Source organism: Stegastes partitus, unplaced genomic scaffold (assembly GCF_000690725.1).
Source record: "Stegastes partitus isolate 25-593 unplaced genomic scaffold, Stegastes_partitus-1.0.2 Scaffold1912, whole genome shotgun sequence".
Lineage (NCBI taxonomy): Eukaryota > Metazoa > Chordata > Actinopteri > Pomacentridae > Stegastes > Stegastes partitus.
In genome coordinates this window covers 34,321-61,719 of record NW_007579643.1, presented here as the reverse complement: position 1 = coordinate 61,719, position 27,399 = coordinate 34,321, and the positions used below count along the sequence as shown (strand labels likewise).

The 27,399-nt window shown below is 40.7% G+C and overlaps 3 protein-coding genes across 4 annotated transcripts; 1 reads left to right on the top strand and 2 right to left on the bottom strand.

The window, feature by feature from the left end:
- Positions 1-501: 501 nt before the first annotated feature.
- Positions 502-3,770, top strand: LOC103373133 (high affinity choline transporter 1-like). Its single transcript, XM_008302951.1, has 8 exons — positions 502-685; positions 886-999; positions 1,236-1,391; positions 1,549-1,697; positions 2,308-2,451; positions 2,555-2,708; positions 2,945-3,162; positions 3,273-3,770. Exons 1-8 carry the CDS (start codon positions 502-504, stop codon positions 3,768-3,770), a joined length of 1,617 nt encoding a protein of 538 aa, XP_008301173.1.
- A 3,136-nt stretch (positions 3,771-6,906) lies between these two features.
- On the bottom strand, positions 6,907-18,367 carry LOC103373132 (uncharacterized). Its single transcript, XM_008302950.1, has 12 exons — positions 17,961-18,367; positions 14,448-14,645; positions 13,335-13,712; positions 11,914-12,267; positions 11,445-11,825; positions 10,497-10,699; positions 10,211-10,318; positions 9,504-9,596; positions 9,168-9,278; positions 8,823-8,946; positions 8,016-8,270; positions 6,907-7,755 (listed from the first exon to the last, which is right to left on the bottom strand). The coding sequence occupies exons 1-12, from the start codon at positions 18,316-18,318 to the stop codon at positions 6,914-6,916; spliced, it is 3,405 nt and encodes a 1,134-aa protein (XP_008301172.1). The 5' UTR covers positions 18,319-18,367; the 3' UTR covers positions 6,907-6,913.
- Positions 18,368-19,630: 1,263 nt separating this feature from the next.
- On the bottom strand, positions 19,631-26,709 carry LOC103373126 (zinc finger protein 768). Of its 2 annotated transcripts, none has more exons than XM_008302942.1 (7): positions 26,581-26,709; positions 25,140-25,342; positions 24,459-24,551; positions 24,248-24,337; positions 23,869-23,979; positions 22,485-22,608; positions 19,631-22,300 (listed from the first exon to the last, which is right to left on the bottom strand). In XM_008302942.1, exons 1-7 carry the CDS (start codon positions 26,612-26,614, stop codon positions 20,604-20,606), a joined length of 2,352 nt encoding a protein of 783 aa, XP_008301164.1. In that variant the 5' UTR covers positions 26,615-26,709; the 3' UTR covers positions 19,631-20,603. The 2 variants fall into 2 exon arrangements, with proteins under 2 accessions (XP_008301164.1, XP_008301163.1); XM_008302941.1 differs by having other exon boundaries at positions 24,248-24,340; positions 26,581-26,708.
- Between the last annotated feature and the right edge of the window lie 690 nt (positions 26,710-27,399).

The window sequence follows — 27,399 nt, the reverse complement described above, 5'->3', positions numbered from 1 at the left end:
TACTTTTGTGGCGACGTTACCACAGTGGCGCACAGGTAGCAGTGCATTTCACATCAGCTGACAATGATTGGCTTATCGGAACTGACAGCCACTGAAAAAGAGTAAACTACAGCATCTAGGACAACAAAGCTCAGTAGGCAGACTAATCTATGATGTGGCTGAGTTGTGGGGTAGGCGGCGGTGACTAATCACATACGACAACATCTCACGTACTTCACCAGAGAATACATCAAAATACATACTTGTTTGGGTATCTATCTATCTATCTATCTATCTATCTATCTATCTATCTATCTATCTATCTATCTATCTATCTATCTATCTATCTATCTATCTACACACTATGTTTCTAATACTGACAAATCCTCTTCCTCAGCTGCAAATCCTAAAACATTTTTCTTACTTCAAAGTGAAATCTGAGTTCGATTGACTGTTTGTAGTATTACCTAATAGGGATATGTGTCTTTTTTCCTTGGTGTCCCATTACCACAGACAGTGAAGATGGCAGTAAACTGGCTCGGACTGCTGTCCATAGGAGTCTTTTACATGATCATACTTGCAACAGGCATCTGGGCCTCGAGGAAGGCCAAATATGAAGAGAAGAAAAGCCCCGGGAGTCGCAGCGAAGTCGCAATGGTGGGAGGACGAAACCTGAACATCATCGTCAGCATATTTACTATGACAGGTACAATAATAACAGTGATGACAATCATGATGCAATGGATGAGCACTGCTGATCAAAGGTGCCTTAAATGGTTGTAGTTTATTGAGTCTTAGTTTGTGAAATCAGTGGATAAACGATTCAGGTTTTAAATCATATCCATCTACAAGCAGATGGAGTTGAAAATAGTTTTGCTTCTCACTATGTGTCCTGATGTTTTGCAGCCACGTGGGTGGGAGGAGGCTATATTCTGGGTAATGCTGAAGTGGTCTACGATCCAACAAAGGGGTTGGTGTGGGCCATCGGACCTTTTGCCTTTGCAATGAACCTGGTTTTAGGTGAGTGAAGTCAAATGTTACTGCAACTGTCAATGATCTAAAATGTCAACTGTTTGGTTCCATTTATTTTAGAGATGGCATTAATAGCTAATGTTGCTGTTTGGGTGCGTATAATTGACTTCTTTACCATTATGCTTGGCACTCGGGGAAATGTTTGGTAGTTTCCTTACATTTCCTCCAAAAGTTGTGGTTGAGGGTTTCACGCAGTTAAAATGTTTGCATCTGTGTGACCTCAGGTGGACTCTTCTTTATCAAACCCATGCGCTCAAAGAACTATGTTACCCTCATGGACCCGTTTCAAGAGAAATATGGCAACACTGTAGGTGCTGTTCTCTTCATCCCCGCTCTCCTCGGAGACATCTTGTGGGTAGCGTGCATTCTTGGTGCGCTGGGTAAGTCAATAACAAAGACGCAATGCAAGCATCATGCTCCTTGCATTGACCTACAAGGTGCTAAAATGATCAAGTTTTTAAAAAATAGTAGCAAGAATAACTCCCTGACATCAACTGTCTTGAGTGCCTCACTCTGAATGTATGTTTATGGTTACAGGAGGGACAGTCAGCGTGGTTATGGATATCTCCTCCTCCCTGGCTGTGGGAATCTCGGCATCTGTGGCAATCCTTTACACATTAATGGGAGGACTGTACTCTGTGGCCTATACTGATGTCATCCAGCTCAGTTTCATGCTCCTTGGCTTGGTAAATATTTTTTTTAAAGTTGCCCATCGATGGGCAACTATAAAGTAATCGTGCCCGCGTGTTTGTTTTTGTGCGTGTGTGTGTTTTTTTCTCTGTTAACAGTCTAGCACTTGATAGGAGAGCAGTTTGAACCTGACACTTCATATATGACCTCGGTATGGTCCCTTTTCAGAGTGATTAGATTTTGGGGTCAATACATGCATTGGTGACTACTACAGAGTTCAAAAGTCTAGTTTAAATACTCTAGTTTAAATAAAATTTGCTGCAGCTTAGTGGCAAAGTATATATATGCTCGCTCAATAACTATTTTATACAAATAATCAGAGGACGAACTGCACGAATTCTGATAATCGCTTGATTTTTCATCTAATAGTTTTCGGATTAATGTCTTAAAAACCATTGGCTGAACTGAAATAGTGTTTGGTGAAGACATTCATGGTTTACTTCTGATTAACGGATTTCTGAATTACTTTGTTGATCCCTTAGTTTTACTTTTAGTGCCTTTATCAGGGCAAACATGATAGTGTTCCTGTCAGCTTCAGTTTGTATCTTGTAACTACAGTTATTTTTTTATCCACAGGACTGACACACTATTTCCTTCTTATTTCAGTGGCTCTGTGTGCCTTTCATTATGACAAGCCCCAGCTCTGCTAACTTCACTGTTGCTGCAGTAACCACACTGTACCAGGAGCCTTGGCTCGGCAAGCTGGAGCCTAAAGATACAGGTCGCTGGATAGATGACCTGCTGCTATTGGTAACAGCCTGAAATCACACATTTTAGCATTGCAAATCCAATACACTGTGACGGCATGAAATAAAACTTCCTGAAATTGACTTTGTTTATGTTTGTTTCAAAGGGCATTGGAGGGATCTGCTACCAGGCTTTCTACCAGAGAGTTCTGTCCACAGCCACTGATGCCCAAGCTAAGATCACCTGCTTTGCTGCAGCAGTTTTATGCCCAATCCTCGGCATCCCATCACTCATTATTGGGGCAGTGGCAGCATCTACCAGTACACAGTCTTACCTATCTTTGCTAATCTTGGAACAAGCATTACTTTTCTACTAAAAGCACCCTTAGACAACTAAAGGGAGCAACTGAAAAGAATCTGCTATGTTAGAATTGTGCAGTTATGTCAGAATAAAGCACACCCTCGTGCTTGTGGAAGACACATCTTTTTTTAAACTCATATTTATCACTGTGACTCCGATGTTTGTTCTTTAATTCCAAATGCTTAATGCCCATCAGATTGGAACCAGACCACGTACGGCTCACCCAGTCCGTATGAACAGGGCAGAGCTGGCATGATCCTGCCAATTGCCCTTCAGCATCTCTGCCCTTTCTACATCTCAGTGGTCGGCATCGGATCACTCGCTGCTTCTGTGATGTCCTCAGCCGACTCTGCACTTCTGTCTGCTGCCTCACAACTGGGCCGAAATGTCTTCAAGAACATCATTTATAAACAAGTACGTAACACATTTTTAAACTATCACTACATGTACAGTACTTAGGTTTTACTTAGAACTTGATACACTTTGTTTAACACAATCTTACTCATGTATTCCTCTGCTTTTAGGCATCAGAAAAAACGATTCTTATGGTGGTTAAGGTGTCAGTGCTGCTTTGTGGACTGATGGGAACAGCTCTGGCTATGACAACTTCGTCCGTTCACCTGTTCTGGGTGGTCAGCGCAGATGTCCTGTATTCGATGATGTCTCCCCAGGTGACATGCATCTTCTTCTTATCCCGGTGGGTGAACCAGTACGGAGCCTGTTCTGGTTTTGTGTTGGCAATACTGCTGAGAGCTCTGGTTGGGGAACCTTTGATAGGTCTTCCTGACTTTCTGCCCCTGCCGTGGGACAAGATACAGGAGGATGGTCAGAGACATCGCCTGTTTCCTTTTCGCACTGCCATCATGCTCGTCACAACAGGAACTATCATACTAGTGTCACAGCTGACGGAGTGTCTGAAGAGGCTTTTGAAAAGTGACGCTGAAAGGAACAGGAACGCATATGACTTGGCTAAAATCCAGACAGATGGGGAGGAAAGCGAAAAACTGAATAATGAACATTAGGAGAAGCATTACCAAAAGTGAAATCCAAGAGTAAAAAGTGTTTGACATTCCTTTACTGGCAAAATTTAATGATGCTTGTGTGATATAAATGGAACAAACTCTTGATAATAATGATAATTAGCTGTGTATAGTACATTTTTCTGTATGTCTTATTTTCTTCTTAGGGCTTGGGTTTCAGAACTTTGCAATTAGAGACGCAAAACAGACACTTGCTGTCTCCCCGGTATGGAAGGAAACCAGGCTCATCCGATTTTGAATTTTAAAAGCTGTTGAATTTCTAACTTTAAATTTTGTTGGCATCGAAATTGTGTATGTGAATTATTTTGTCTGAATTTAAATTTCAACAAGTCAACATTTCAGGTGTAAATATAAGAAGCCATGAAAATTCAAAGGTGCTCAAATTCAACAGGTTCAAAATTTGCCATAAAAAAAAATTGCCTTTCACATCCAGGGACTTAGACATAAACAATCGATTCTGGCCGAAGTCGATCTAACGCCCAGTCAATCAAGTAACTTGACTGGCTGGGCGTTGGATCGACTTCGTCCCCAGATGTAAAAGGCAAATTTTTTTACGGCGAATTTTGAACCTGTCGAATTTGAACATCTTTGAATTTTATGAAATTTTGACTTATTGAAATTTACATGGGCTAAATTCTACGGTGGAGTGGATATGCAGTGTTTTCTTTTTGCAGCGCATTTCTGTTTATGCAACACATTCATGTACATGTAGCTCGTTTGTGTATACGCACGTCATTTACCCCCGTCGGCCACCGTAAAATTCAGACATACACAATTTCGATGGCAACAAAATTCAAAGATAGAAATTCAACAGCTTTTAAAATTCAAAATCGGACGAGCCTGATTTGCTTCCATACCCTGGGACCCAAACTTACAGAAATGCGTCATGATTTGCCATAATGTCTCCTTGTATAAACTACTTATAAGCAACACAACAAGCCATGAATTTAAAATGAATATGAAATGTGTTTATTTCAGTATAAAAGCATATCACTCAGTGTAATGTTAAGTTTGTTACCACATCATAAAACATGTACATACAATTTTGTAACAATTTTAATGAATAAACATTTTCTGGTCCAAACATGTCCTTTCTATTTCTCACCCTCGTCTCAAATATCCTTTTTTTTTTTTTATCCATCCCTCAGTCTTAAGCCCCAACATTCAGCAATATTTTGATTTAAACAGTGTAGAATAAATCTATTTTGCTGCCTAAACTACATTAGGGTGAGTCAGGGACAGAATGATAACCATGTCTAAAACTAACAATCATTGTTAGTTAGCAACACACTTATCACCACATAACAGACACGTGAACAACTCTATGCACCTCCAAGGACAGCAGTGGGTTTGAAAGGCATGTTGTCTTTAAAAAGATCAGTAAAACAACACCGTTTATCAAAGCTAGAAACCACAGAAACAGAAAGAATTTCAGAATTTGTAACTTTCTGACGGTCCTTAAACTACTCACCTGTGATACATCGTTCCATCTGAAAACTTAACTAAGTTTACCAACCTAAAAACATGATCTTTCATCACAGTAACTTTATTCTATGTGTGTTGTTTGAAAAATAAACTGTTTGCACTTAACAGATTCTGTAAGAAAATACAAAACTCTGCGCTTCCTGACACAATCAGGAAGGCATTAGTGACTTCCAACCAGCAGTCATGTGCCAAAAACCCCGGGACTTTTTGGCTGACCTGGGATGAACCCGGGCTGTGTTTACACAGACTGGGAAAATGTTGCATGTGTTGGTTTCAGGTTTCTTCTATTTTTTTGTAAGGATCAATGAATAAAGAAATTAAGAAAGAAATTAAAGAAATTCTACTTTTTTTCCAGTTTCTATGATTTATGGGATTAATAAATTAAGTCATTATGCAAACAAGACACTATTGAGTTCTCTCTATTTCTAGTCATGGTTGTGCTGTTTCCATAGAGATGCAGGACTTTATGTTGCAGTGGAAAACGAGCCTGCATTGAGTAAAAATGTGAGAGGAGTGAAAAACAGCCAGGAGCTGCTTGCAGTGCAGAGGGTTAAAGCTTTCATTACTGAGCGTATTCCCACATGCAGAACACAACATCACACACACAAATGATGGTGAAGGTATCACAGACGCCACATGCCATCAAACTTTCAGGTCAAAGGAGCCCAGTGAGAAAAAAAGTTTGGAAAAGGCAGCTATAGGGAACAGCATGACACGTATGCCGGCATACTGCAAAACATAGAAGAAGCAACGTCTGGGCAGCACAGAGTTTGACTAAAATTGGTTTTAAAAAAAAACTGGGCGAGTATCCCTTTAATGTGACATTAGTAGAATTTAGCCTCTTCTGTCTAAATATGACACTTTCAAAAGTCATGACACTTTAAGGCTTCAAGCTAAGGCCAAGAAAAGACACTTTCACTGTCAAGCTACTTTCATATAGCAAAATGACTAAATATTACACAACAGTGGCATTAGTCCTCAGTGTGAACATGCAGTTCATTGAGCAGAGGAAGTGACGTCGACAGTGTGTTGAAGCCTGAAACGAGGCTCAGCAAGAGCACTGGCTGTACTACAAGATGGGTGAGTAAATACAAAGGGATTATTTCTTTGGTAGAGTAATTCAGATGCAGACTGTGAACTGTTTATCAAGTTTTCAGTACTGAGAGTAGGATAAACTAAAGTCCATTCTCCTCCACTGTAGCATGATGCAGGAAGAGGTTTTTGCCACAATTATCCCAAAACCTGTTAAAACAAATGGGGAAGCTGCTCATTCCTTGTTTGCCAAACGTTAGGCAGGTGTTATGCAAATGTGTTATTAAAAAGAAAAAGGAGGAAAGCCTGGACTTCAAAGTGTTTTATGCAGGTAAGGAGCAGCATTTTCTGTGGGAGAGAAAAACTCCTTTTGGCATGACTTTGTAAGTTTGCAGACTTTAACACATTGAATGAAGCAGAAAAACCATAAGAGCTTATCGCAGGCTCTTTAATAGGCATTTTTATGTAGCAAGTGTAATTTCACCTTGACCAAATGATTACCAGAGTCAACAGTCACTGGATGGGATTTTTTTAAACCCACCTGCTTGGCCATGGGTTGCACTATTTAAACCAAATTAACAATAAGTTAGTTTACGCTTTATATTAAATCATTTGTGTGTCTCAGCGTGCATTTTAAAAGTTTCCTCTTGCCTGAATATTTTACCACACTTTAAACACTGGAAAGACTTCTTGTTGGAGTGAATCATCATGTGCCTTTTCTGGGCTCTCAAAGTGTGAAAGGATTTTGGACACAGCGAACACCCGTACGGACTCTCTCCTGTGTGTCGCCGCGTGTGAACCGTCAGTTGGCACTTTGCGATGAAACCTTTGCCGCAGTGTTTGCATATGTAAGGCCGCTCGCCTGTGTGAAACCTCGTGTGTAGCCGCAGCTCCCCAGAGGACAGAAAAGCCTTCCCACATTCCGTACACAGATAGTTCTTTTCCCCTCTGTGCATGCGCATGTGTCTCGCCAGATGTTGGATCGACGTCTTCCCACATATGTGACATTTGTAGCGCCGGTCTCCTGTGTGTATGCGAACGTGCTGCCCGAGGGTGTACGAAGACCTGAAGCCTTGTCCACAGTGCGAACACAAATATGGAATCTCGCCCGTGTGAATCCGTTGGTGCACAGTCAGGGACGCCTTGGAGGAGTATTTCTTGTCACACTTGTCGCAGTGATATAGCAGAGTGTGTGTTTTAATGTGGGTGTTCAGGGTTGCTATGTCCTTGAAGACCTTCCCGCAATACTCACAAGTGTCTGTTGTGCTCCTGAGCATCTGCGCGTCGACTTTTTGAAGGACGCCATCTTGCCCAAATTCTGTAGAGAAAAGGCCACTGGGATCCTGGATCAGATGCTCCTTTCTGATGTGATTCAGAAGTCCGGACACCTGGCTGTCGGAGTACGGACACAGTGAGCAGGTATGAAGGCGTAAAGGTGCATGCTTTAAATCTGAAAGAGAGGATGAGTAGGTTCAGACGAAGTGAAATGCTACCAGAATGAAGGTTTTTAATGTACCTGTTAATTGAGATGAGTGTTTTTGTCACAGTGACAGATTTATTCACCTACTAACGACCTCATCTTTCTTTACATCTGTGAAATCAGTCCAAGCAGTATTACAACAGATGCTCAAACAAATAAACAAACTCGTGAATATCGAAGTGGGAAGCGGTTCTTCTTTTACTGCTGTGTAAAAGTGGATGCTTGCATACTTGCGGCGTTTGCTGTTGTCATGCCATTCCTTTGTTCTTCGTTGAACTTCAGGTCTTCATTTCCTTTGCTGCAGTCATCCAGAGTTAACTCATCGCCAGTTTGGCTTTCATCAACTGGCTCGTCGTCTTCACTATAATCAAACTGTCCTTCATCATCTGTAGACATTTCCTGTTGCTCTGAAGCAAGCTGCTTCGAGTTTGCTTTGAAATGAAGAGACAGCGCCGGCAAAAACATAGTCTGTGCTTGAGAGACGCCTGTGAGAAAAAAACAAACACCTTTCTGAATACCCATTGAGGGGAAAACAATATTCATCTCACAGAAAATGTCCAAAGATACTCGTTAGCATTAGATGCCATAGCTAAAGGATACAGCTATAGCAGCAGATGACTTACTACTACTATTTTGTCTGCAGGCATAGCAGCTGTGTTGTTCTGACTTGATTGTAGAATTTGGTCACGGTTACTAAGATCATATCAACATCCTGCTGCTGTGTGCTCAGACTTGTAAGTGGATGTGTGCTGTTAAGATTTTTTACATAAATATTGTCTTTTAATGTATTATAAGAAGCATTTTTCTTGTTTTGCATCCTCAAAATGTCAGTAAAATGCAGTTCTTCTAGTTTTGTTGTATTCCAATAGGTTTAACCACCAAAACAACATTTGCTTTGTGTGCTGAAAAACGCAAGCTCCAAGGTCACTTTTAAATATTCTGCGAAATGTTTACCTTGCGTCTTTTAGGAATCACTGGATGTGTTAGATGGCCCAGGCTTTGATTGCTTTTATGAGACACTGCAGTAAATGACTTACACGTGTTTGTGTTTCCCGACTGTTGCTGATGGAAGTGAAGTAGCGCCTTCAGCTGATCTGGTTCCAAAACTAGTTGTCCACATTCTTCCATAATGGAGGGACTGGTGCTGAGCCACTCTGCAGTCTGTGAAGTATGCATAAAACACATTCATGAGCATGTTGTGCAAAGGCAACGAAACATTCAATATCTTGTTTAGTCACATAACAAAGTGTGATCAGAAGTAACATTTCTATTTATAGCACATTGAAGATGGCGTGCATCAATTTTATACATTTTAATTAGCAAGACGTATCAATATTAAACCAAGGTCTCTGTTTAAGCTTTAACAATATCCTGCAACTTACCTGTTTAATATCAGGGATGGGTAATAGATTGTCCAGTCTGGAGATAAATTTCCATACTAGTGTGCGTAATGTGACTTCATACTGTTGGCCATAGTGGATAGGGAAGACTTCCTGAGGAAAAAGAAAGTGAAACATCACACATGTGCACACAGCTTGGTTTCTTCTCTGTGAAGACATTATGCAAGAAAAATATTCAGCTGTCACGTGTCCATTCTTTTCTCTTTTGTATTCACTAACAAAAGCATTAATCTAGTGATAAATTCCATGTTGCTACTAATACAGCAGCCTGCCCTCCAGTGCTTTTTAGTTATGTGAACTGTGTTTAGAGTGTCTGACCTTGAAAAACCTCTTTCTCTCTTCTGTGTCCTCGACCAAAGTATGAACAATCTCCACAAAGTTTGACTTTGATTTTTCCAACTCCTCCAACTCCTATCAATTGATCAAAAACAAGGAAGATAACATTAAACATGTTGGTCGTTAAAGAATATTTCAGAGAGGCAACAAAAAGCACATCAAATTTTAAGCTTCGGCAAAAAAAACATCATCAAACATCAAAGAGAAATACAATGGGACTGAAATTAAAAAAAAAAAAAAACAGCTGCACGGAAAGATAAAAAAAAGTAAAGATCTATTAGAAAGACTAAATAATTTGGTGCACACACTTAGAGCAGAACGTGTAGCAGAACTGACAATAAAGTAGCTCTGACTTTGACTTCTGTCTCTATGAGAGGAGGTTCTCAACATTTCTGCATGTGGACGCTGACAGGATGGCAAAGAGCGTTCTGTGAACGGGGGCTGGTGAGCAGACTTCAACATAAAAATAAAATAATAAATTCATAAAACAGGAAACAGGAAACAAACAAAGGAACCAGAGTCATCCTATCATTTGCTGACAATTGAGCTTCATTTATTATATTCGTTTGTAAAGACCCATTTGGAAATATTTACAGCGAATCAAATGACATATTGTGCGCAGGATATTTCATTTGAAAGTTGCTTTTATCGCAACAGACGTATTCAACAGACGTATTCAACAGACGTACCTCTTGATTAGAGCTGGAGCTTATCGTGAGGTCTTGAATGATGTTCAGGTGGGGCTGGACATTCAGCAGGTTGGCTGTGCTCTCACTGAGACACAACTCCAGCACAAGCTGAAACACACAGTTACAAGTGCTTGGCAACACATTTTGCTTGTATTTTACTTATGATTGACATTAAAATGATTATTTTTCTCCTTATTTCATTGATGAATATGAATAAAAATGCAATTAAATGTTGGGCATTAACAGCAGAATCCACTGATACTTGAAAACATCTCTTGCGTCTCACCCTTGCTCTTAGCCTGAGCAGCAGCTGCACTTTCTCTCTGGGTGTCAGCAGCTCTGGAGCCAACTCTGTCACCAACCTCACCAGATCCTCCACCTTTCCATAATGCGCCACATTACTACACTGGACCACCTGCCAGGTAAAGGCACTCATCAGACGCAGGGTTGGAACCAGCAGACACAATGAGGAGACGGGCAAACGGCAACCTGCAATTAGAAGGAATGATTAATCAGAATTACTCAAACAACTTGCAGCTATTTAAAAAAAATATAATAATAAATTCACATGCAAATATTCTAACTGCAAGCCTGTAATTCAACTAGTCCCCTTGTTGTGCGTGACAGTTTGCAATTTCATCCAATTCCAAAGTTGCAAAAAAAAAAAAAGAAAAAAAAAAGTCACATCAAATTTCACATTTCCTCATTAAATAACCCCATTAAGAAAAAAAACATTTCACACTTTAACTAACACCTGAAAGGTTCCCCAAAATTAGTGTAAAAAAAACAAACAACTACTTTTTGACTGGGTGTCTGGACAGAAAATCTATTACCAAAGTGATCACATCAACCAGTTTGTCATTAACATGTTTGAAGGTTATATTAAAGAACTTAAATCAATATTATCCACATGCTTGCTTGAGAGTTATCTTACAAACAGTGCAGCATCCTATAACTGCATAAAGGGGACGTAGATCATAATGTGACAAGTGATTCGTAAACACTGTAATGTAAAATAGTACCAAAAGATCAAACACTGCATCACAACTTCACAAGAAAAGCTATACGAAGTGTTGTCATCTTTGCTCCAATCATCACATAAACAACTGTGAAGTCCTGTTGAGCCTGTCTGGAGTCAGACATCTCATATTTCCCAAAGCAGGATCATTCAGTTCCTGCCACATGTACTAAGCTGCAAGTCACTTTAAAGTGAAAAAACAACTGCTTATTTTACCTTCCGCAGCTTCAGGTATGTCTTGCTGAGATGCCTGTAGAGATGTCTGGTCTGAATCTGTGACTTCAGCAGCTATTTTAGTCTCAAACTCAGACTTGCGGCAGTCAAGGACTTTATCCATAATGGCGAACCATCTGCTTTTTTGCTTTTTAGAGTCTTTCTGCAGCTTAATCCTTCTGTACTTCTGCTTCAGCAGTCTTATCTTTGACCTGCACTGGCTGGTGGTCTTATCAAAGCCCTGAGTGGCAAGTTCTGAGCTCAGCTGGGCGAACACTCTCTCATTTCTTTGAGTTGATCTGAGCTGCTCCTGGATGCTCTCCTCTGCCCATCGAGTGAGCAGCACTTTGACTTCATCGGACGTCCAAACAGCTCGGAGTGAATCTGGTTAAAGCAATGCAAGAGAGTTAGTACAGTGTCATCTCGCAAAGACTCAGCTGAACATGTTTTCATTAGGATCAAAGCAACATACCATTCACATGCTCATCTTCTGGTGATTTAGGTTCTGTCAGCACAGCAGATGAATCCACTTCTTTCAACGCCTCTCCATCAGGGCCGAGGACACTGTCCAGAATAGCAAACCAGTCGCTTTTCACATCCCCAAATAGTCCGAATTGCTTGATTCTTTTGTACTCCTCTTTAAGGTTGTTCACTTTCAGACTGCACTGATGCGGCGTCTTGTTAAATCCCACCAAAGCCAGTTCGCTGCTGAGATACGTGAAAACTTGATTGTCGGTCGCTGAGGTGAGAAGCTGTTTCTGAATGTTGGGTTGTGCCCAGAGAGTCATCAACACTTGGATTTCATCAGGCAGCCACTGGAGCTCATCTGTGAAAATACAATTTTTAAAAAAAGATAATGAGGTTGATATTTAATGTTGTTTTTGTTTCATGTTGCTCTTTTTGTTATTTAAACATTATCAATAAAATTAAATTAGGTTTAGCCAGATCATTTCTTGCTCTATTTCGAAAAATGTTTTTGCAAAACGTTACCTAATTTAGATGCAGTGAAAATGATGTTGATCAGTATTTGATTTTTTATTTTTTTTAAATATAAAAAATATTAATACAACATTCCCCTGATTGTACTTTTTTTCTCATTTGAACCAATGAGAATTTGTCAGCAGCGGTAAACTTGATCAGCTTTAACAAACTGTGACAAGTTCAACAACGGGGGAGCAGAAGAGTTAAGAGTTCTGGGTTTAAGTAGAGGTTGACCAACCTGTTTTTGTTGGGGCTGATATCAACACCAGTTATCAGTAATCAAGGAAACCGATACTTATTTGAAGTAAAAACTTGTTGTTTCAACACTAAACTGTTGAAATGCTGTTTATTTATGTTTAACATATGTTTAACTTAAAGACAAAATCTAAACATTTAGGCTCATTATGAGATTAAGTTATTTCTTGGAAAACCTGATAAAATCAAAACCATAAAACGATATGATATAATGCAAAAATGTTGCACATCAGATCCAATAATTGATCAGACCAATTACTAATCAACCCCTACTTAAAAGGTCAAAAGATAGAGATAGCTCACATCCCATCACTGAATTGCTCTTTGCTCTGGCACAATGAGGAATATAACTATGTTTGATATCCAAGAATCAACACTATACTTTGAATCTTTTCTTAATAAAATCTCGGCCCATGACCTGGGAGTGAATGCTGGTGAAAAGACTCCTCATTTTTAAGCAGTACTTCCTGCACTGTATTTTCTGCCGAGGCATCACAAAGTCTTCAACTCTCTGGAGCTAATACGTCCTCTGCCTGCCTTGCTGTGGCTCGTTTGAAATGGCATAAAAGAAAAATGTGTGCATGAAAAGAGCAATCTTCAGCTGGTGACAAATATCAAATCTGCATTTACTTGGTTTCTAGTTAAGATTCCACTCACCATCCGTGTCGACATCCAAGACAACTGACTCAGTGGGCAGAGAGGGCTCTGTGGAGGAAGGATCTGCTGTTTCTGAATGTTTCACTGCTGCAGGCTGGGAACTGAGGACTTCATCCATAATGGCAAACCAAACACTGCTGCTCCCACCCATGTGATGACCGTTCTTGATCCTCTTGTATTCCTGCTTCAGTTTTTTGATTTTCTCTCTGCACTTCTTTGGCGCTTTGTTAAATCCAAGTGAAGCCAGTTTGGCACTGAGGCATGTGTAAACTTTATTATTTCTCACGTTGAGGAGCAGCTCTTGTTGAACTGTGGGATTTGCCCAAAGTGTCAACAATGCCTGGACCTCTCTATTTGACCAACAACACAAGGGCGTATCTGTGAAGGAAACAGAACATAATTTATCAAGTCAATGCAGCACAATAACAAGTATATTTGAATAAAGAGTGCATATACTTGAGTGAAGTAAATTAACATTAAACATGATTTTTTACTACTTTTTCTTAAGGAAAGGTGGAGGAAAAGTTTATATATATGCACCTCCATTCTTATCCTGTACAGTCTGAATTGATTCATAAATACCAAAAGTATTTTTACAAATAAGGGTCGCGGCTTGGCACTCAAAGTTTAAAAAAAAAAAGTTTTTAATCAAGAATTAACTCAAAACTGAATCGTGAGATTGCCAAAGGTTCCAACACATAGTTATTCTAAAAAGCCTTTAGCCTCGGACCAACACGTCTAATTTAGCACATACCAGAGTTCTTCCTGCAGAGGAATCCTTGGTGCCCCCAAAGAGGCTTTAGCTAGTGTTAAATAAACATCAGAAGTACTAAACTGATAAAAAAAAAAAAAAATGATAATGAAAAATAGCAATTCAGTGTTTTAATAAGCCTGTTGATTGGGTTCTCACATTTTAGTTTATCTAATGACCGGATATATGAAAAGGCATAGATTTCTGTCAAATAAAGTAAAGTGGACTCATTGCCTTTGCTGTAGGCGGACTGATCATGCCTACTGCCATGGCCGTTTCTGAGCCAGGAAAAAACACTGCATTATGCATGTATCTTTATAAGACTTCATTTATTGCTCTTGAGAGGCTGCAGTACTACTTGCCTTTGACTGATGTTTGCACTGCAGTGGAGGTCACTGCGGTGCTTGTAGACGGACCGTCACAGTCTTCTGGTTGAACAGAGTAGAAGTCAGGTACTTGTGGGTTCTCCATGGGATGAGGTGTTGGACCAGGCATAGTAAATGGCAGAACATGGCCCGGCGTAGTGCAGCTTTCATGAATGTCTGTCATAGCGGGTGAATCTGCGAGAGAAATACACCTGAGTGAACAGACCTTAGTTAAACGCTAAACTAACCTATCAGGTTGTGTACCTCAACAACATTCTGTATAATATTGTACATACAGTTTATTAATTATTTAGGAAACTACTCTGCTAAACTATTAAACATCCACATTGCACACCTTGAAAGTGAGGAATGGTGTTGTAATTGTATGATTAAAACATGACTATAGCACCTTTCGGACATGCACTCCTTTCCCTGACAGCATTCGAACATGTCTGTTTATCGCCTGAATGAGCCCTCTGCTGACTTTTACGTAAAAGGTGCATGGGCTTGGACCTAGTAACATCTGCCTATTTCAACAGAGCACAATACTGATCTGCATGACATCACAGGCACACACAGGTAACACACTTCATGTTTTGTGAAGCAATCTGGGAAAAACTTTTGCCACAATTCAGCACCAACATTAATCCAAAACCATCACTGAGTACAAAAGACACAGTTGACCTGCAAAAATCATAAAACAGCTTTCTTATCCGCTTTGCTCTACAATTTCACATCTATTAAAAACTGAAATGTCCATAAAAATAAACCTTTCCTGTGGTGACAACAGATTAAAAGGACAGATTAGCCATTTTAATCCAGGCTTTGACAAAACATTGACAGGAGCTAATTTGCTGCTACTTACTGTAAATAAAAACAACTGAAATAACTTCAATAATTACTTACAAGTTAATTCTAAATGATCGCTGATATGGAGACAGGATCGGTTAGGATCTAACAGCACATCACACTGTGTATTTCTTTCTTTCAAAAAGGTGAGTTGTTACAGTGCTATGTCACCTGATGTAACAGCAGCAGGATCAATATGAGCATAAACAAAGAAAGACAACTTGTAAGCATTTACACATCTGAATGAATTAGTGAGGAATTTTAATGTGAAAGTGGCCAATGTCTGAATGACAGAATGTCATCACGTGAACAGACTGATAAGGTCAGCAATGTTCAGTATTACATGTTTGAAAAAGCCAATATGGAGTTTTAATAATCATCTCCAGCAACATTCATCGTCGCTCCGGGTCTGTGCAGATTTCTAACATACTGTAGTTACATAAAGACTAAAACACCTTAAGCTAAAATGATCAGTCGCATAGTGCTTTAGACGAGAGCAAGAAAAAATAAAGAACTCTTTTAATAGATGCTATAACTCACTACAATATAACATTATTTGTTTTGCTGCTGTTGAGTCAAATAATAAGGCCGGTTTGATTTTCTCATTCAATAAAAGCCAAAACAAGAGGATGTGGTACCAGTAAAAGCTGTTTTTGCATCAATCTGACTTTTTTCCACTTCATTTAAGTTGGGCAGTGTGAATCTTATACAAAAAAGGCAACACAACACACTCACTACACAATGTTTTATAACAGAGATAAACTACACGTGTGATGGTTGTTTTTCTGCATAGATATTGGTCAGTTTTGCTACTGCAGTCCTCCAAACAGAATCACATTTGGCACGTTCTCAGACTTTTCACAAATATTGTGCTGTATAAATAGCTGCTGTGTAACGTCAGGTGTGTTTGTTTAATGGCATCCAAGCCAGATCAAAGCTGGCAGTATCCTGCACACTGATCAAATACGGGCTGCTGGCTTTGTGAATGAACATCAATAGTGTCTAGATTTCTCAGAACAACCACTAAAATAGTGACAGAAGCTAAAATGTATAGAACAAAGCCAAACAATAGAATCTAAAGAGTCAGACATGAGTGACAACATTTCGTTACTCAGGCACCATGTTGTTCATGGCTTCATTCAGATATTGCCACCACAGCGACAGAGAAAACCACAGTACGCATGAAATGTGGCATTCATATGAGATTAGACCGCACATCAAGTAATGTATACTACACAAAAATTTGCACAAGTGAGCAAGTTTATCTACACAGCACCTTTATCATACATCAAGGTAATTCAAAGTGCTTTACAGGTAGATTGAAATGGAATTGAAATAAACTCTGTAATCAAAATGTAATTAATAAATGAAATTAATCAAAAACAGTACCGACAAAGTAAGTTAGATTAAAACTGAGTAAAACAGCTAAAAACCAGAATAGATTAGAATGATATAAGTGTGTAAGAGATAAAAGCATACAATAAAAAAATAATAGAAAATAAAAAAAAGTCCTCCCACACAGTCCAAAAACATGTTGAGGTTAATTGGTGATTCTAAATTGTCCGTAGGTGTGAATGTGAGTGTGCTTGGTTGTCTGTCTCTAAGTGTGGCCCTGTGATAGACCGGTGACCTGTCCAGGGTGTCCCCTGCCTTCAGTCAGACTCCAGCCCCCCGCGACCCTAGTGAGGATTAAGCGGTGTATAGATAATGGATGGATGGACGTGGACAAAGTGCAGACAAGTAATAAATAATAAATAAATAAATAATCGAACTCCACGATGCCAACTGTAAAACAAAAATATCCCGCCATCTGTGATGGAGCCCAGAACTCCACCTTTAACTGCAGCACTCACCTGTGTGTCTGAGAAACTCACACAGCGTGAAGTGTTGTTGAAGCCTGATCGATCTTGTCTCCATGTCAGGTTTAATTTCTAAGTGCTTAGTGAAGCTACTGTTGTTCCACACGTGCAAAACATTCAACTCTCTTGCAATGAAGGCACTCACATGGATCCTGCTGCTCTTTCATGCTGCTGGTATTTAATAAACTAGAAGACTCCTCCACACAGCTGGAAGCAACAAACTGAACTTCAGCTCATGTGAACGTCTTGTGGGGAAACCAAAAAGGTTACCTTCATTATTGTTCATAAGCAGTTTGTGTGTTTTTACCTGCAGTAAAGTTCATTACAGATGTGAAGTTGTCGTACAATGTAAAACAGAAAGATGTTTTATGATATTGGCAGACGCACGTTGCCTTTTGCACTTGTAGTCGTGGTTCACTGTGACTAGCTGCAGTTGAATGAAAGTGACGGCGAAATGTTACTCGGTCAGATCTGGTGTCGCTGTTGTTGCGACTTTTATAAAAACACAACTGGGACGCTCATTCACACACGAAGCTGGTACATTTAGATTCTACCAGATTAGTAGAAAGGGCTAATTTTGACGTGTCGCAGGAGACACAGCACAGGTGTTACTAAGATTAGAGGCTCCATTATATCTAAACCATGACAGTGTGACATCGAACTAGCATGCAAAACACCAGACGCCCATGTTCTAAAAGGTTTTATGAGACTTATTTGTGGACTGTGGTTAGTATATGTGGCATTTTGCACTACTATTTATTGTATTTTAAGTTGTGTACCACATACTGCAAATAAAACCGACCTGTCTCCACGTCTGAAATCATGAATTCAAGTATCATAGCGGCCGACTCGTCTGTCGCAGCGGGTTTGTCGTTCAAGATGGCGTCCATGGCGTCGTACCACCTGAAGGTCCTCTTGACGGCGCCACTCCTCTCGCCGTGCTGTTTCGTTTTCCTGTATTCCTGCTTTAGCTTCTTTATCTTCTCCCTGCACTGTTTTGCAGAGCGGCTCATGCCCATGGCGGCCAGCCTGCCTGACACTTCTCTGTAAACGTTCTCATTTCTGAAGGACTCCTCCAGGTCCCTCTGGATTTTCTCCTCCGACCACACGTCGAGCAGCGCCCGGGTCTCCGCCTGGGACCAGTTCATTTGAGGCTCCATCTTCTTTTTTTTCCTTCCTTTTTGCTTCTGAAACCGAGAGAAAAGCAGAAATAGAAACCGTTCCTGTGGAGTGTTTTCACTTTTCTTTTCTTTTCTTTTTTTTTTTTTTTCAAAATGGCGCTCCCTCCGCCCGGCGCCTGCACACGTCATGTAATTCGAGCCAGTCAGTGGCGCGTTGCCTGGATACGGCTCGGCTCGGCTCGGCTGGGCTCGGCTGTGGGCGGAGACGGCGGCCGTGAAGATGAACGGGAGGTGTGTGTGATAACGGTTTGGCTCGCATAGCGGGGCAGAGGCGTGCCGTGCCGGGCCAGTGGAAATGTGCTTTCATGTGCTGGACTATACTTGCGATTGGGGGCGAAAACTGAATCAGCATTTAGATTTTAAACTCTAAATTGTGCAATTTTCGGATTGTTGTAATCAATTTTAAAATTGCAAAATAAATATATTTTTAAAAACTCACAATAATGTTACAGCGAGTGATTTATATGGCTTTCAGTGCTATCACTATATGTAAAAGTGTGCCTTGAAAATACTTGCTTTCATAAATTTAATTGAATAGTAATGTCGGTGACAGAACCTCCCCAGTAACTTAATATCCCAAAAATATAGAAAATAAAAAATAGTTGCAAAATCCGTTCACAGTCTATCTGACTATCTAACTACTATAAATAATAGTAATTTATTTGTAACTTTATTTAAATTCAGAGTACACTGAGGTAAGGAGGCCTCATTTACAATGGAGCCAAGTAAAAAATAAAATAAAATCAAGTTTCCTGTTAAATACGGCTTTAAAAAAGACTGCCTTATTAGTTTTATTGCAAAAAATTAACATTTTTAGGACGTTTATTGGCACTTTTTTTTTTTTTTAACATGTCTGGCTTAATGTATTTGGTAGGCTCTGCAATAATACATAAAAAATGTATTTACAATTAAATTGTTTATTTGCACATATGACTTATAAGGAAATCTATTTATTAATTTCATTCAACTGGGATAAAAGTTGCAATAATATATAATAGATTAATTAAATAACTGATGTTTTCAGACAAAATAAGTTAATATTTTGCAATGATGGTTGTTTCTTTAAGTTGTTTATTATTGGTGATCCCAGGATTAGGGTTAAGCACTTTTTTCGAATAATACTAATTGACTTCAATGCAACTGGCATGACTGTAAGTGTAATAGGTCTGAATGCTTCCCCCACCACAGCTGACTAATCACAAATCTCTATCTATTTCCCATCTCATAATGGTGAATTTGCTCAGGTGTGCAGTGCTCTAGAATTTCACATGATGCACCAGGAAGAAAACAGTTCTTTGCCAAGTGCATTTATTTTTTTTTGAAAAGCATCAAAAACAACAAAAATACAGAGAACAGGTACACGACTTAGTGGGTTATATACATGGTTGCTCACACTACAGTAAGTAAAGGAAAAATGGGAATCACGGCACAACCTCATCACACACCTGCATATTATCAAACGGTTGCACTCAACCTGCATTAAAGTTGTAAATGTTACATAGTGATAAAGACAAAAGAGCCTCTTTCACCCTAAACAAAAAAAAGCAGAGCTGGTGAAATGGTTACAGTTCAGAGTTGCATAAGAAAAGCGTGTGGTGAAAGTAGTTTTGAATTACTCCAATTTCCACAACACGGACACAGTAACATATTTCAATGTTTCATAGAGACACTACAGCATTTTATTACACAGGAGATAAATGATCTACAATCACATGCTTTGAAATACTTGGATTGTTTACATGATGGTCATCTACTGAACGTTCGCTATATTAAGCCTCTTGACAAGCATGATGCATGGAAAACATTTTCTCAACTTTCAAAAAGCATCATTTTCTTTGTAAAGGAAATGATCACCATATATAAGGATGAACTCAAAAAATGGACGAGAAAGTAATCAGAAATGCTCTATTGCTACCTTATTTTTCTCAAAATCTAACATCTTTGGGTAGCTTTACTACCTAAACTCGCTTTGTTAAGTCACCTTATTATATGAAAAAGAGCACTAAAACAATGGACTTTGTTAGTTGCAGCTGGTCAGGCAATGGTCAGAGCCTGCTGATACACCGTATAAGTCAAATTCTAACTCAAAATGTGTTTTCACTGGCCAAACCACACGGTCGCTTAATATCAACCACAAGGTAGCAAGTCCAACTTTGAAAACTACATGGTTGCCTGTTCTGTAGCTTTCTAGATTAACCTGTTCTGTCAGTGATCAGCATAAACCTGATCTGAGCCTCTCTACTCATAACCAAGTGCTTCTTTGGTTAATAATCATCGCTGCCCTCGTCTTCCTCGTCATACTTCCTCTTGAGCGACTGCTTCTTGTGCTTTCCCTTGTGCCTCCGTTTACCGGTAAAGTCAGGGTTGGCATCCCTCGTGTGCAGCTGCTCGTGCTTCTTCAGAAGGCCGGGGACCGAGAATCCTTTCCCGCACGTGTCGCACGTCCAGGGCTTCTTACATGTATGAGTCCTTTTGTGGACGTTCAGATGGGACGCCAGCTTGTAGGTCTTCCCGCACACATCGCAGCTGTAGGGCCGCTCGTTGGTGTGCAACCTGATGTGGACCTTCAGATTTCCGACCTGAGTGAAGGTCTTGTCGCATATAGTGCACTGGTAGGGCCTTTCTCTGGTGTGGATCCTCAGATGAACCCTCAGGCAGTACTTGCTGGAGAACTTCTTTTGGCAGACTGGACATGGGATCTTTGCTTTGGGCACGTGGTCCTGCTGGTGCCTCTTCAGGTCAGACAAATAAACGAAGGTCTTCCCGCACTGGGAGCAGAGATACTGGCGGTCACCGATATGGTAGCCCATGTGTCTCTTCAACAAGCTGGGGACGAGGAATCTTTTCCCGCAACGTTCGCACATGTGAGGACGATCTCTGGTGTGCCAGCGCTCGTGGTTTGACAGTTTGAATGCCGTCGGGAAGCTTTTGTTGCACTGCTTGCATGGAAACGTCATCTGGCTGGTGTGACACTCCATGTGTCTTTTGAAGTAGGTGGACTGTGTGAAGCCCTTGCTGCAGATGTTACAGTAGAAGGGCTTCTGGCCGCTGTGGGCGAGCATGTGCTTCGTCAGACTCTGCAGCTTTATGAAGCACTTGCCGCACTGGCCGCAAGCATAGGGCCGCGTCGTGCTGTGGGTCTTCAGATGGTTGTTGAGGAAAGCCTGTGTTCGGAAACTTTTGTTGCATGCCGTGCACAAGAATGGTTTCTCTCCTGTGTGAATGCGCTCATGGTCCAACAGCTTGGACTGGTAGGGGAAGCTCTTATCACACACGCTGCAAGTAAATCTGTCAGCTAGAGGCCTGAATGGCTTTTTTCTTCTTATGCTTGGCCTTATGTCATCTACAGCACTGAGCCTGGCAGGAGGAAGCGGTGGTAAGGCTGGGAGTGCCAGTGAGTTGGTGGCAATCTGTGACACCCACTGATGCAGTGTGACTCGTTGAGTCTGGGGCTTTTGGCCATCTTTTGTTACTGCACTGCCGGCATTCTGAGAGGGGGAGACTGTTTTGATCGGCACTGGAACTACCTTGAAAGGGATTGATTTTACAGGCAGTTGTGGTGGGTCTGGTTTTTCTGGTGGTGGTGCTCCCTCGTTCTCTCTGCTTTGCAGAGGTGTGGCTGACTGAACCGGCGTAGAACTCTTCTCTGGCAGCAGATTCTCTTTCTGAGGTGTTACAGTCATGCTCTTATTTTTTGCTGCAATGCTAACAGCTGCTTCATGGCTGGATTTTCCTCCTTGCTGAGGTCCAAGAACAGGAGCTGCTGAACTGTCAGAGTCATCTGACATCATGCCCAAGTCTTCAGCGTCACTGAGGGAGGCTTGGCTTGTTTCGCTGAAGGTGACCTCTAATGGCTTTGGTGATTCTGGTGGTGGTGGCGGCGGCAGCGGTGGTTCTACTGGTTTGGGCCGAAAGGCAAGTGAAGAGAGCACACAGTCACCCACCGAAGACGAGATGGTTGCTGCAGAGAAAGGAGAGGCTGTGTAAATTTCTTTTTCACTGCATTTAAGAGGTTTAGTCACCCATACACCGATCTAATGTCTGTTGACCTTGTTTACACAAATTATGTTTTGATATGAGTTTTTACTACTTAGTGACATATTCCTTATTTTCCATCTTTCATCAAATGACGACCTGAAGTATACCTTTAACACCAATGAGCCCTTTGGCCTGCTGGTGTAGAAGGAGAGTCTTCAGGTCACCCGGGTCAGGAATGAAGCCTCCACACGCCTCCAGGACAGCGGGCTCCGTGGAGATCATGGCACCCAGCTGAAGTAGAGAGGCAAGTAAGGGAAGTAATGAATACAACGTGCAGATTTCATTCTACCCTCTGAGATCAGACATTTTATGTGATTTCATAAAACATCAAAAAATCATGTATAAAGCCACCACATACACAGAGCACACATTATTCTATAAGGCTTGTTACAACAGGAAAAAATACTGGAGAAAAAATAGTGACTCTACTACTATAGATATTTTTCTACTTAATATTTTAGGTTGTTTTCATTCCTGACTCCTATGTGTTTTGTGTGAGTACAGCCTGCAGTTCAGTTGAAAAATCCCTGAATTTCTGCTGACTGTTGACTGCAGCTGAGTCAGTCATGGCTTCCCTGCTGCACCAAGGAGTGCAGAATTTGGGTTCTGCAAGGGGAGCACAGTGATGCAGTGCTTAGTGCTGTCGCCTCAAAGGTGTGAATGTGAGTGTACTTGTCTGTCTCTAAGTGTAGCCCTGTGGTGGACCGACCTGTCCAGGGTTTCGCCTGCCTTCGCCCTAAGTCAGCTGGGATAGACTCCAGCCCCCCTGTGACCCTACAGACCCTACACATTTTTAAATATCACATGTAAAATACAGTGGTTTCAATGAAATATGACAATTTTAGGTTTATACATGGGTCAATTTCACAACAGAACAGCATGTCACAGAGAAGTAGTGGGAGGACCGTGGACAAATTGAAAATCTGACATTTCTTTCTGTTTTTTTAATTTTTCGGAAGAAAAAAAAAAACATGCCTTTGAAACCTCCCCCAACATCAACATTTAAACTTGAAAACTGAATTTCTCTGCCTGTATGTGATCAAGTTTTACTGAATGTTTTAACACACTGCTTTTTCTTTTTTTGTCCTTACATGCAAAAGACTTGTTGCACTTGTAGCAACTGTCAGCATCGACTCTATTGAAGTGTAATCGCACTTTTGGACATTTAGTTCTCGCCATCACTCTTACTAAGAGTTTCTGTGTGTGCTTCACAGTGCTGCAGCATGTGACAAAAAAAAAAGGTGGGATCATAAGAAATCGCAAAATGCATCATAAACGAACTAGGGACAGAGGTGGTACGATAAAATGCGAATTTATTTTTGTAATTTCTCCGCTGCCACTAACACCTGAGCTCATCGATACTATGATCTTGAATTACTTAGCCTGGGGGCCCATTAAGCACCAGGAAACTAACCTTACCAACCAGTTGCCCATTCTACTGTGCCTGCCCCAGGGTAAATATCATAACCGAGTGACGTCAGATGTGCATACCTGGGACAAATTGGGAACAGGAAGAAGTTGCTCCAGCTTGCACACCAGGCCTGCAGTCAGAGTCTGCAGTGCCGTGTCAAACTTTGTGCCGTACTGAACAGGAAACACTTCCTGCAGAGACAGAAACACGTTAAACCATGCATGACTTTCAAATTGGGAACACTTTGTTAATAAGGAAAGGTCTAAGAATTAAATGTCTTATATCTTCACATGCATTGTGCTTTAATGCAGCCAAATGTACAGGTAAAGTTTCAGGACAGGCTGGGCATTGAACATAGCTAAGCTTTACCGCATTTAAATGTGCAAAAAGCACAAAAAACATTTGCATGATGAGATCCACTAACTGTGAGTAATATGACATTAAGACAGATGTGGACACCTGGAAGAAGCGTTTCCGCTCAGCAGGGTTTTTAAGCAGATTCTGGACCAGCACCATGAAGTTTGTTTGGGATTTCTCCACTTCTGCATCCTTCTGTAAACAGAGGACAGCAAATATAGTTCATACAATAAAAACTCTACATTTTAACCTGCTTTCATAAAGCTGGTGCAACTGTACATGTTCCTAAGGAGAAACAAGTTTGCATGCTTACCCCTGAGGATGTGGTGACCTTCAATTTATTGATAAGAGCTTGAATAGCCTTGGCATCTGGTTGGCCTTCCTTGTGAAGCAAATCCAAAATAATCTATAGTACAAGAGCACAGATTGGACACCAGAGAAGGTAAAACCTTTGAAAACACAAAACTTCAATGAACAACACAACATAACCAGCACAAAGTGAGAATGTACTTCAGTGTTAAAGAGGCAATTAATCAACACCAAGCCTGATTCTTGTAAAGTGTGTCTGTCAGTTTGATCTCTCTCTAGCTAAATGCACGGCTGTAAGGTGGAGCGGTGGTTAGCACTGTCGCCTCGCAGCTAGAAGGTTGCCGGTTCGCATCACCCAGGATTTTTTTGCGTGGGGTTTGCATGTTCTTCCTGTGCAGTGTGGGTTCTCTCCGGGTTCTCCGGCTTCCTCCCACAAGTCCAAAAACATGCCGAGGTTAACTGGTGAGTCTAAATTGTCCGTAGGTGTGAATGTGAGTGTGCTTGGTTGTCTGTCTCTGTGTGTAGCCCTGCGATTGACTGGGATAGGCTCCAGCCCCCCGCAACCCCACTGAGGATTAAGCGGTGTATAGATAATGGATGGATAGTTAAATGCACTGCTTTAAAATCTGCTTCTCACGCAAATTACATTGCACTTTTTCATACACAAGTGAAAACAAACTCTCACCCTTGCTCTCAAACCCAAGATAAGCTGGGCAGTCTGCTTAAAACTCAGGACCTCAGGAACAGTCTGCGTCACCATGGTTACAAATTCCTCCACTTTCCAGTACTGTTTCACCTTTCGCTGCCGTATGACCTGCCATATGTACGAGTAGGTCAGCTGCAGAGGAGAAGCCATGAGGCGAAGGGACGCCAGGGGAAGTCCTCCTCCTGAAAGTGAGTTGAAAAAATATGTATTTAAAAGCTTACAAGTGACACTGTTACATTGAGCCTGTTGCACAATGGGAAAAGAGCTACAGTTCTGCACTTGATACCTTTTTAGAACTAAAAGTTGATATTACCAACCCCATCCCTTGTTTGTAAAAAGGTAAATATAATGTAAATCTATGAATGATAATGATAATGAATTTGCTTAACCCTACAATCCCCCAAACCAGCCAAAAAGTATGTTCACTTGTAAAAATACCTAAATAAAAAAACTAACCACAAATCAGCACCAGAAGCTGTAAAAATAGAAATAATCATCAGATTTTAAGCTTCCTGTAAGTCCATGAAGGAACCACTGAGAGTGTGCAGTTCTGATGAGAAACTAAATCAAATCTAAGCTTGAAATGAAGTTTCATCCAAACCCCTGTATGTCCACACATCTGGATGTTTGGAAAACACTGCTTGTGTTGATTCGGTTTGTTCAGTTTTTTGTTTGTTTGTTTTGTTTTTTGCATGAAAAGAATAATTTAAAGAAATCCATCTTAATTTGATTGATGGCATAACAACGGTGCCATACTGCACAGAAGACATGTTTGGGTTCTCTCTGCTTCTGGCTGCTTGTGCTGTTTCCATACAGGTCCAGGGCTTTTTAATTAAAAACAAAAAACAAAAACTGAGCAGCAGTGAGTAAAAACATGACAGGAGCAAATAAAATGGCAAGAAACTGCTTGAGAATCAAAGAGATCATGCAAACTGCCACCAACAGAGAGCTGGACTGTGAGGTGGAGCTTCATGTAGCTGTAGGTGGTGCTGCAGTGCGGACGGGCATATACAGTAGATGCTAAAGACATGCTTTGAAGGCTGCAGATAAGCTGCAGCGGGTTTGGAAAAGAGATGAAGAGAATGGGCGCCAAAGTGCAGAAGTTAGCTTCAAACTTTAAGCAGATGGTTCACCCATCACACCACTACCTCACTGTAGCTGATAGAACCTGATGCAGCGGGCGATCCGAGCATGGATGGATGTATAAGTTAATTTGAAACCCAACCGCCTGGACAGCCCTGTAAAGCTTGCTAGCTAGCTAACTACCACAATTCCTCACAATTGACCGGACAGACGTAGCTTTGCTCATGTTATACAGCGGTTCACAGCAAACAGCGTGCTCTCCGTTGCATCTTATTTTCTGAGCCCCACACTCAGCGGCAGCTACTGTTAGCTTGCTAACGTTAGCTTAGCAACGTACCTGCAGTATCGGAGCGTTTCTCCATTCTGTACATTGGGTACGCCGCTAATTCAACAGAACGCACCAAACGGACTGAGAATGTGGCGGTTTACCCACAAATATAATGTTTAAAAGTGTTAAACCGTCTTTATGTCGACCGTCAAGTCACGAAGAATAATGGCGGCCGCTGGGAGCGGCTTTCCAAAACAAAAGTCCGAGCGCTCCGGCGGATGTTCCTGTACAAAATAAAAGCCCCGTCATTTGAATGAGTTGCGAAGGAAACTGCTGCAAAACACACGTTTCTGTGAACTGCCCCCGTTAGGATTCACTTTAAAATAACAATCAGCTGGTGTGTAGGATAAAACTAGGTATGAGGCCCCGCCAACCATAATTCTTCTGGCCATTTTGTTTTCATTTCAGCTCCTTTCTGGGATGATGTTGATCTTCAAATAGCGCTAAAATCCTTTTTACTGGTCTAAGAATATCAAATGGGTTTCAGGTTTGTTAATATCACATTTTAACACTGTATGTAAGCCACCGTTTTTTGTTGTTGTTGTTTTTTTTAGTAGGAATATACATATACAAATTGTTTTTAGGGTTGACTTCAGAATCATATAAGTCATCTATGACACTAGCCTTGCTAATTTTAACATAATGATAAATCATGAGCACCATTATCTAATACAGTAGCATAATAGCTAACCAGCAGTTAAAAAAAAAAGAAGTATTATCTGTCTGAACTGATAATGGTTGACTTTTTTTTTAACCAGCTGACTATATGTATCTGTATATTTAAGCAATATCTTAGCATGCCGAAGCTTTAGCTCGCTTTATTTATTT